Raw genomic sequence first — 10028 nt, forward strand, 5'->3', positions numbered from 1 at the left:
CATTGGCAATCATATCTGAACGTGGACATACAACTAGAGGCACGCATTTGTTAATATTCCAAAGTAGTGAAAACTTGCCTTAACACGTTTTTAAATTTCAGCTCATAGATTTGAAGTTAAGTAAAGAAGATGGCAAAAGCAGAATAATTTGTGTTCGTAAGAAACGCCCGATATCTATTTATTTATGTTAACATAATAGAGAAAAACACAATTGGAAAAATATGTACACGATGCAAAATATCTACTCTATTGAATCGACTAACAGTCAGACGACACGCAACTTACATTTTTAATGACTTCCAATAGAGAGTCTAATTATATTACGATTCCAAAATAAATAAATGCATGCATTCATGTAATACTGTTTTTGTTTACGAATATTTTTCGTCCAAATAATAATGTGTGTAATTATCTTTGACATTTTACGATGAATTTGGCATTTTTAGATTAATTTATTACGTGTGTTTATGTATATTAAGTGACACTTATTTCGACATGTATAAAACACGTTAAAGACACTTCTTTTATGAATGCTCGTGTTCTAATTTGCACTTATTTTCACCTGCACGTTTTTGATAATTGCATTGTTAATATTTATTTGTATAATGTGTTTCAATTGATTCACATAGATATAATGCCTCGAGTATGCAGATTAAGCTATTAAAGGAATACTGCTGATAAAACCGATGGATTTGAAGGGACTTATCATATATAAAATGATCACAGAACATACAATTGACACTACAAAATAGAGTTATGAGATATTTTGAAGATCTTATCACTGTTCAATTCCGGTGACATGCCTGTTTAACTATAACTATAAGCGTCACAAATTGTAAATTATGTGTATTAATTGTACAACTAAATGCAATACATATACAATGACATATGCTACTTTAAAATGTAGTATACTAACTTTGTACTGACTTAATTTACATAATGCCGTTGAGATTAATTATTTTATCTTATGATGTGTGTCTTTCTTGCGGCTTGTAAGTGCAACAATACATATACATTAAATAAAATGCACCTTTGTTCCATCATTCCATCATTTTTATTTTTACGCCGTACATTGGGCACGGCATTCTTAATCGTAAAAAAACAACCTTGATGCATGTAGTTTAACGACAGATGCGTTTAGTATTTATTATTTCAATATACATTTTTAGATTGGTGCACACTTAATTTAAAAGAAAATCGTATGAACATGGGAGCGAGACTCATGCCATCCCGGTAATACGACCTACCAATAAAATGTTTATGTTTCTCTCCCTGACATACGCCTCCGAGGACACCATTGCGACATTCTGTGATACATCTCACCGAGGACACTAACCATTGCGACATTCTGCGATACATCTCACCGAGGACACTAACCATTGCGACATTCTGACGAGGACACTAACCATTGCGACATTCTGCCGAGGACACCAACCATTGCGACATTCTGCCGAGGACACTAACCATTGCGACATTCTGCGATACATCTCACCGAGGACACTAACCATTGCGATATTCTGACGAGGACACTAACCATTGCGACATTCTGCCGAGGACACTAACCATTGCGACATTCTGCCGAGGACACTTACCATTGCGACATTCTGACGAGGACACTAACCATTGCGACATTCTGCCGAGGACACTAACCATTGCGACATTCTGCGATACATCTCATCGAGGACACTAACCATTGCGACATTCTGAAGAGGACACTAACCATTGCGACATTCTGCCGAGAACACTAACCATTGCGACATTCTGCCGAGGACACTAACCATTGCGACATTCTGCCGAGGACACTAACCATTGCGACATTTTGTCCAGGACACTAACCATTGCGACATTCTGCGATACATCTCAGCGTACAAGTAATTGATTATAATTAATTAAGCCTTTGTCCATAAGTTACTATTTGAAATGTTACTCTATTGTACTGTATATATGAGTAAAATTTTTTGGTAATTTTTTATACATTAAGAAATGATTACTTATAAGCATTGTTTTAATTAGATAGTGATTACAATTTAGGGGAACAAATGTCAGATGTGGAAAGCAAGAAGAAATTCGTCCGGCTGTGCAAACGTTCGCTTGACAAAAGTGGATGGCATATGTCCGCAGGGCATTTGTGTAGATACTTTTTATATTCTAACGGAGTTTGCGTGTTTTAATAATAATAAATAGTGGTTTATCTTTTTGTATATTTTATGTTATTGTGCACAAATAGTGGTTAATCTGTTTGTATATTTTTTATTTATATTTATTATGCATAAATAGTGGTTTATCTGTTGGTATATTTTATATTAACTGTGCATAATGTATCCGTGTGAGTAATCCTATTCTAGTTTAATGTAATATGTTATTGACATTTACTCAAAACTCTTAGTCAAAACGCTTTATGTTTATAAGTGTGCTGTCAGGATTTGTTTAACTTTCGCTGGCCTGTATGTTTTCGAAAAATTCTTAACTGAGTAAAATAATTTGAAATATATACGATTCACTTGCCTTTGTTTTGTATGAAAACATGCACGTTGTTGTGAAAAATTATGTATATATAAACCAATCGTTTGTGACCGGAAGTCATATTTAAAGGCATATATTAAGCTTTCTTTATTAATATCTACCGCACATACTCCGCCCGGCAACCACTCAAAATACAACACTGAATAATTATTCGCCCGATTGGTGCAAAAAGGTACCATATGCCTATTAATGTCAATGTCATATGGTACCTTTTGCACCAAGGTGGCGCTTCATTCTTGTGTACTGGCACTCCGTTGTGGTCACAGTGTAGAGACCTAAGAGAAAATATGATATACAACAAATTATTTGTGTTATAAATACATGTAACGACAGACCCAAGGGGGGGGGGAGCATACCTTCCTTAAACTATGCCTTAAACCGACAGATGGTTTTGCCTGTGTGGAGGGTAGTCAATACTTGCCGTTTAAGACATGAAATACGGTTACTGTAGAAAATACGAGTGATATTTCGTTTGTCCTAAAGATTCGTTTTCTTGCATTGATAGGAAAGTTTCAACTTACTACCTCATGTGTATGTTTTATAGAAGATGATATCCAATACTCGAAATCGATTCTACCATAATTGATGTGTTGTATTTCATTGTTATCCTCTAAAAGAATAATGATGTTTAATGTTTTACTATCTTTGTTTAATAAAGCATATATATATTGAATGCGTCGTAATGAATATGTATGCATTATTCCTTTTTTTCAATATTTACTTGCTTTAAGTCAACGTAAACAATGTATTTGAAAGGCCAGACGCGCAGAAATCACAGTAAACTTTGTGCCGCAGATCGGATAAGTGCAGAATTCGGTCATTGGGACCGCGGATAGGACCGGTGTGGGAGTGGATCATTGGAGATACTGATAGGTTGGGTGCGGGAGGGGATCATTAGGCCGCGGATCGGCTAGGTGCGGAACGGGATCCTTGGGGTCACAGGTCGGGATGGTGTGGGCGGGAATGTGATTGGGACCGCAAATCTGGTGGGTGCGTGAGGGGATCGTTGGGGCCATGGATTAGACGGGTGAGTAAAGGGCTCCTTTTGGTCATGGATTTGTTGATTGCCAGGGGGATTTTTTTTGCCATGGAGTAATCGGGTGCGGGATGGGATTATTGGGACGGCATATTTGGGGAGCTGGAGGGGATAATTGTGGTCGCTGTTCAGGTTTGCGGGGCAGGGGTTTCAAGATCGCGTGGGTGTTGGAGGAGAATCCGCGTATCGGGTCGAGGCGAGAGGGGCAGATTTTGGCGCCCCAATAGGGAGATGCTCTAGGGAATTTTATTGTGACCGCCAATCACATATGTTTGGGAGGGAATTCCATTTGGACTGTAGATCGGATGTGTGCGTTAGGTGATCATTTTGGCCGCGAGTCGGGTGGGTGTTTGAGGGGACTCCATTGGAACCGCAGTTGGTTTAGGAATGGATTCAATTGGAATTGAATATCAGGTGGGTTTGGGAGAGGGTTTCATTTTGGATCTCATCTCAGAGCGTGTGGGGGATTATTAGGACCGCAGATCGGATGGGCTCTGAAGGGGATCGTTTGGCCTGTGGATTAGTCGGCTACCTGAGGAGATCATTTTGGCCGCTGCTTTGTCAGATGAGGCAAGGGATTATTCGGACGACAGATGACATATTGGGTGGGTTTGAAAGGGGATGCCATAGGTAACACAGATCGAGTTGGTGTGGGAAAGGGTTTCATAGCGGCCTCAGATCGGATGCGTCGTGGAGTGGATTCGATAGGGAATGCAGATCGGATAAGTGCGGCAGGGGATCGCTTGGGAAGCTCGGGATCACGTGAGATTAAACACTAGGTCACGTCAAATTAAAGAAAGAATTTTTAACAATTTAGAAGTCACATCTATAGTCAAATCTTCATGAACCTTGGTCAGAAAGTGTGTTCTGATGATATCTCGGATGAGTTCAAAAATTGTTCTGTTTAGAGTTGTAGAGTTCCATGTTTCTGATTTTAAGCACATCTGAGCAGGTGAGCTTTTCTGATCACGCTTTGTCCGGCGTCAGTATTCTTGAATCATCAACATTTAACTCGTTACCACTCTAGAAAGCACACTGTTTCATCCAATCTTGTTGAAACTTGGTCAAAATATTTGTATGACACAATCTTAATGAAACTCGGCCAGAAGGTTTATTCGGACAATATATTGACTGGGTTTAAATCTTGGTTATGTTCGTTCTTAAACAATTTTAACCAGTTCAAATTTTAGATAAACATTGGTTCCTCTGTGCAAGTTTAAATTATGATTCAATCTTGATAAAACTTTGTCAGAATTTTTATCGAGACAATATCTAGGCTGCGTTTAAAGTTGAGTCACTGGCGTTCAACCACTTGGTCATCAGATAAACCATTTGAAAACGCGTGTTACTACCCTAGTAATATATTAAGCCTTTGTGACATGTAAACTTACACTGCGAAATAATCAATATTCAATTGATTAATTTTCACAAGTGCAACATTATTTCACCTTCATGAGACAAGGGGAATTAAAGTAAATGAAATATCAGTGAAATACCTTTTTGTTGACAAGAGGTCAGAGCACAACGTCATATAGCAAACATTTAAGATGACCGTAGCTCATCTCAGGGAGGAGATGTGATGCAAGCTGTAAAATGTTGGATTCACATTCGTAACAGATATATACTTTTGAGCGCAGTATTTTTTTATAACTTAATTTCCTCATAAGTACTAGTAATACATGTAAAATGAAAATAATTGTCAAGTTGATTGGAATAAATGCTTTCTAATGTTTGTGCCCGTGAACCCTAAACGCGAACAAATTACTTCAATCTTAGTTTAGTTATAGTAAATATATTACACGTAACACTATTGGAAGGTAGGTTTATAGCTATTTACCTTACAACTAAATGATTTTTATGACGAAAACTCTAGGTGACGGATAAAATAGCCCTTTTCATGACAGGTAAGGTTTGTCAATTAATCACATGTACTTTCTTTTAACGGACATTTCTTTTCCAGTACATTTCTGATCGAACTTATTTTAAATCAATTTTCGATGGTTTTTACTCAATTAAATTTAAATTAATATAATCAATATACATATTTTAAATAAATGTTCAGTACACTAATAATAACCGTACGTTATCATTCCTGACACAGCCTTATTTTTAAAGTTTAACTTTCTGCAAAATAAATCGCAAACCTGCACACCCATGCCAACCTGCACACCCATGCCAACCTGCACAACCATGACAACCTGCACACCCATGCCAACCTGCACATCCATGTCAACCTGCACACCCATGCCAACCTGCACACCCATGCCAACCTGCACAACCATGCCAACCTGCGCATCCATGCCAACCTGCACACCCATGCCAACCTGCACACACATGCCAACCTGCACACCCATGTCAACCTGCACACCCATGCCAACCTGCAAACCCATGCCAACCTGCACACCCTTGCCAACCTGCGAACCCATGCCAACCTGCACACCCATGCCAACCTGCACACCTTGCCAACCTGCACACCCATGCCAACCTGCACACCCATGCCAACCTTCACACCCATGCCAACCTGCACACGCATGCCAACCTGCACACCCATGCCAACCTGCACACCCATACCAACCTGCACACCCATTCCAACATGCACACCCATGCCAACCTGCACACCCATGCCAACCTGCACACCCATGCCAACCTGCACACCCATGCCAACCTGCACACCCATGCCAACCTGCACACCCATGCCAAATTGCACACCCATTCCAACCTGCACACCCATGCCAACCTGCACACCCATGCCAACCTGCACACCCATGCCAACCTGCACATCAATGCCAACCTGCACACCCATGCCAACCTGCACACCCATGCCAACCTGCACACCCATGCCAACCTGCACACCATTGCCAACCTGCACAACCATGCCAACCTGCACACCCATGCCAACCTGCACACCCATGTCAACCTGCACACCCATGCCAACCTGCACACCCATGCCAACCTGCACACCCATGCCAACCTGCACACGCATGCCAACCTGCACACCCATGCCAACCTGCACACCCATGCCAACCTGCACACCCATGTCAACCTGCACACCCATGCCAACCTCCACACCATGCCAACCTGGATACCCATACCAACCTGCACACCCATACCAACCTGCACACCCATGCCAACCTGCACACCCATGCCAACCTGCACACCCATGCAAACCTGCACACCTATGTCAACCTGCACACCCATGCCAACCTGCTGACCCATGCCAACCTGCTTACCCATTCCAACATGCACACCCATACCAACCTGCACACACATGCCAACCTGCACACCCAAGCCAACATGCACACCCATGCCAACCTACACACCCATGCCAACCTGCACACCCATGCAAACCTGCACACCCATTCCAACCTGCACACCCATGCCAACATGCACAACCATACCAACCTGCATACCCATGCCAACCTGCACATCAATACCAACCTGCACACCCATGCCAACCTGCACACCCATGCCAACCTGCACACCATTGCCAACCTGCACACCCATGCCAACCTGCACACCCATGCCAACCTGCACACCCATGTCAACCTGCACACCCACGCCAACCTGCACACCCATGCCAACCTGCACACCCATGCCAACCTGCACACCCATGCCAACCTGCACAACCATGACAACCTGCACACCCATGCCAACCTGCACATCCATGTCAACCTGCATACCCATGCCAACCTGCACACCCATGCCAACCTGCACAACCATGCCAACCTGCACATCCATGCCAACCTGCACACCCATGCCAACCTGCACACACATGCCAACCTGCACACCCATGTCAACCTGCACACCCATGCCAACCTGCACACCCATGCCAACCTGCACACCCTTGCCAACCTGCGAACCCATGCCAACCTGCACACCCATGCCAACCTGCACACCTTGCCAACCTGCACACCCATGCCAACCTGCACACCCATGCCAACCTTCACACCCATGCCAACCTGCACACGCATGCCAACCTGCACACCCATGCCAACCTGCACACCCATACCAACCTGCACACCCATTCCAACATGCACACCCATGCCAACCTGCACACCCATGCCAACCTGCACACCCATGCCAACCTGCACACCCATGCCAACCTGCACACCCATGCCAACCTGCACACCCATGCCAAATTGCACACCCATTCCAACCTGCACACCCATGCCAACCTGCACACCCATGCCAACCTGCACACCCATGCCAACCTGCACATCAATGCCAACCTGCACACCCATGCCAACCTGCACACCCATGCCAACCTGCACACCCATGCCAACCTGCACACCATTGCCAACCTGCACAACCATGCCAACCTGCACACCCATGCCAACCTGCACACCCATGTCAACCTGCACACCCATGCCAACCTGCACACCCATGCCAACCTGCACACCCATGCCAACATGCACACGCATGCCAACCTGCACACCCATGCCAACCTGCACACCCATGCCAACCTGCACACCCATGTCAACCTGCACACCCATGCCAACCTCCACACCATGCCAACCTGGATACCCATACCAACCTGCACACCCATACCAACCTGCACACCCATGCCAACCTGCACACCCATGCCAACCTGCACACCCATGCAAACCTGCACACCTATGTCAACCTGCACACCCATGCCAACCTGCTGACCCATGCCAACCTGCTTACCCATTCCAACATGCACACCCATACCAACCTGCACACACATGCCAACCTGCACACCCAAGCCAACATGCACACCCATGCCAACCTACACACCCATGCCAACCTGCACACCCATGCAAACCTGCACACCCATTCCAACCTGCACACCCATGCCAACATGCACAACCATACCAACCTGCATACCCATGCCAACCTGCACATCAATGCCAACCTGCACACCCATGCCAACCTGCACACCCATGCCAACCTGCACACCATTGTCAACCTGCACACCCATGCCAACCTGCACACCCATGCCAACCTGCACACCCATGTCAACCTGCACACCCACGCCAACCTGCACACCCATGCCAACCTGCACACCCATGCCAACCTGCACACCCATGCCAACCTGCACACCCATGCCAACCTGCACACCCATGCCAACCTCCACACCATGCCAACCTGGATACCCATACCAACCTGCACACCCATACCAACCTGCACACCCATGCCAACCTGCACAACCATGCCAACCTGCACACCCATGCAAACCTGCACACCTATGTCAACCTGCACACCCATGCCAACCTGCTGACCCATGCCAACCTGCTAACCCATTCCAACATGCACACCCATACCAACCTGCACACACATGCCAACCTGCACACCCAAGCCAACATGCACACCCATGCCAACCTGCACACCCATGCCAACCTGCACACCCATGCAAACCTGCACACCCATTCCAACCTGCACACCCATGCCAACATGCACAACCATACCAACCTGCATACCCATGCAAACCTGCACATCAATGCCAACCTGCACACCCATGCCAACCTGCATACCCATGCCAACCTGCACACCATTGCCAACCTGCACACCCATGCCAACCTGCACACCCATGCCAACCTGCACACCCACGCCAACCTGCACACCCATGCCAACCTGCACACCCATGCCAACCTGCACACCCATGCCAACCTGCACACCTATGTAAACCTGCACACCCATGCCAACCTGCACACCCATGCCAACCTGCACACCCATTCCAACCTGCACAACCATACCAACATGCACACCCATGCCAACCTGCACACCCATGCCAACCTGCACACCCATGCCAACCTGCACACCCATGCCAACCTGCACACCCATGCCAACCTGCACACCTATGTCAACCTGCACACCCATGCCAACCTGCACACCCATGCCAACCTGCTCACCCATTCCAACCTGCACACCCATACCAACCTGCACACCCATGCCAACCTGCACACCCATGCCAACATGCACACCCATGCCAACCTGCACACCCATGCAAACCTGCACAACCATACCAACCTGCATACCCATGCCAACCTGCACATCAATACCAACCTGCACACCCATGCCAACCTGCACACCCATGCCAACCTGCACACCATTGCCAACCTGCACACCCATGTCAACCTGCACACCCATGCCAACCTGCACACCCATGCCAACCTGCACACCCATGCCAACCTGCACACCCATGCCAACCTGCACACCCATGCCAACCTGCACACCCATGCCCATGCCCATGCCTGGAATCACTTGATTACATCATTAATTCAAGAACACGAGAATCTGGGATTTTTTAAACTCATTCGCATTAAAATATAACGTTTGTGTGTGTGTTATAGGATTTTAATAATACACTATTAAGAAAGGTGTTTTAATATTTGGCTCCTGAATTCTATAATAAAATTTTGTACTCGAATAACGCGATGTTTTAAATTAAGTGTTTTGTTGAACATTTACGGATTGTCCTTGACCCAAAGGATTTTAAAATCTTATA

The 10028-nt window shown here is 45.4% G+C and overlaps 1 protein-coding gene across 1 annotated transcript; it reads right to left on the reverse strand.

Annotated features, from left to right (window-relative positions):
* Positions 1–3433: 3433 nt before the first annotated feature.
* LOC127838703 (suprabasin-like) lies at positions 3434–9772 on the reverse strand. Its single transcript, XM_052366667.1, has 9 exons — positions 9749–9772; positions 9371–9478; positions 8849–8956; positions 8526–8579; positions 8166–8255; positions 7160–7249; positions 6728–6817; positions 5704–5865; positions 3434–3565 (listed from the first exon to the last, which is right to left on the reverse strand). Exons 1-9 carry the CDS (start codon positions 9770–9772, stop codon positions 3434–3436), a joined length of 858 nt encoding a protein of 285 aa, XP_052222627.1.
* Between the last annotated feature and the right edge of the window lie 256 nt (positions 9773–10028).

Source organism: Dreissena polymorpha, chromosome 1, assembly GCF_020536995.1.
Source record: "Dreissena polymorpha isolate Duluth1 chromosome 1, UMN_Dpol_1.0, whole genome shotgun sequence".
Classification (NCBI taxonomy): domain Eukaryota; kingdom Metazoa; phylum Mollusca; class Bivalvia; order Myida; family Dreissenidae; genus Dreissena; species Dreissena polymorpha.

What these genes read in the sequence shown, in the direction of transcription:
- LOC127838703 (XM_052366667.1), bottom strand. Translation starts at nt 9,772, where the DNA reads ATGGGCATGGGCATGGGTGTGCAG. An exon ending in AGGTTGACATAGGTGTGCAG is followed by an intron (nt 8,957 to 9,370) that starts GTTGGCATGGGT and finishes ATGGGTGTGCAG; the next exon opens with GTTGGAATGGGTGTGCAGGT. An exon ending in AGGTTGGCATGTGTGTGCAG is followed by an intron (nt 8,580 to 8,848) that starts GTTGGTATGGGT and finishes ATGGGTGTGCAG; the next exon opens with GTTGGCATGGGTGTGCAGGT.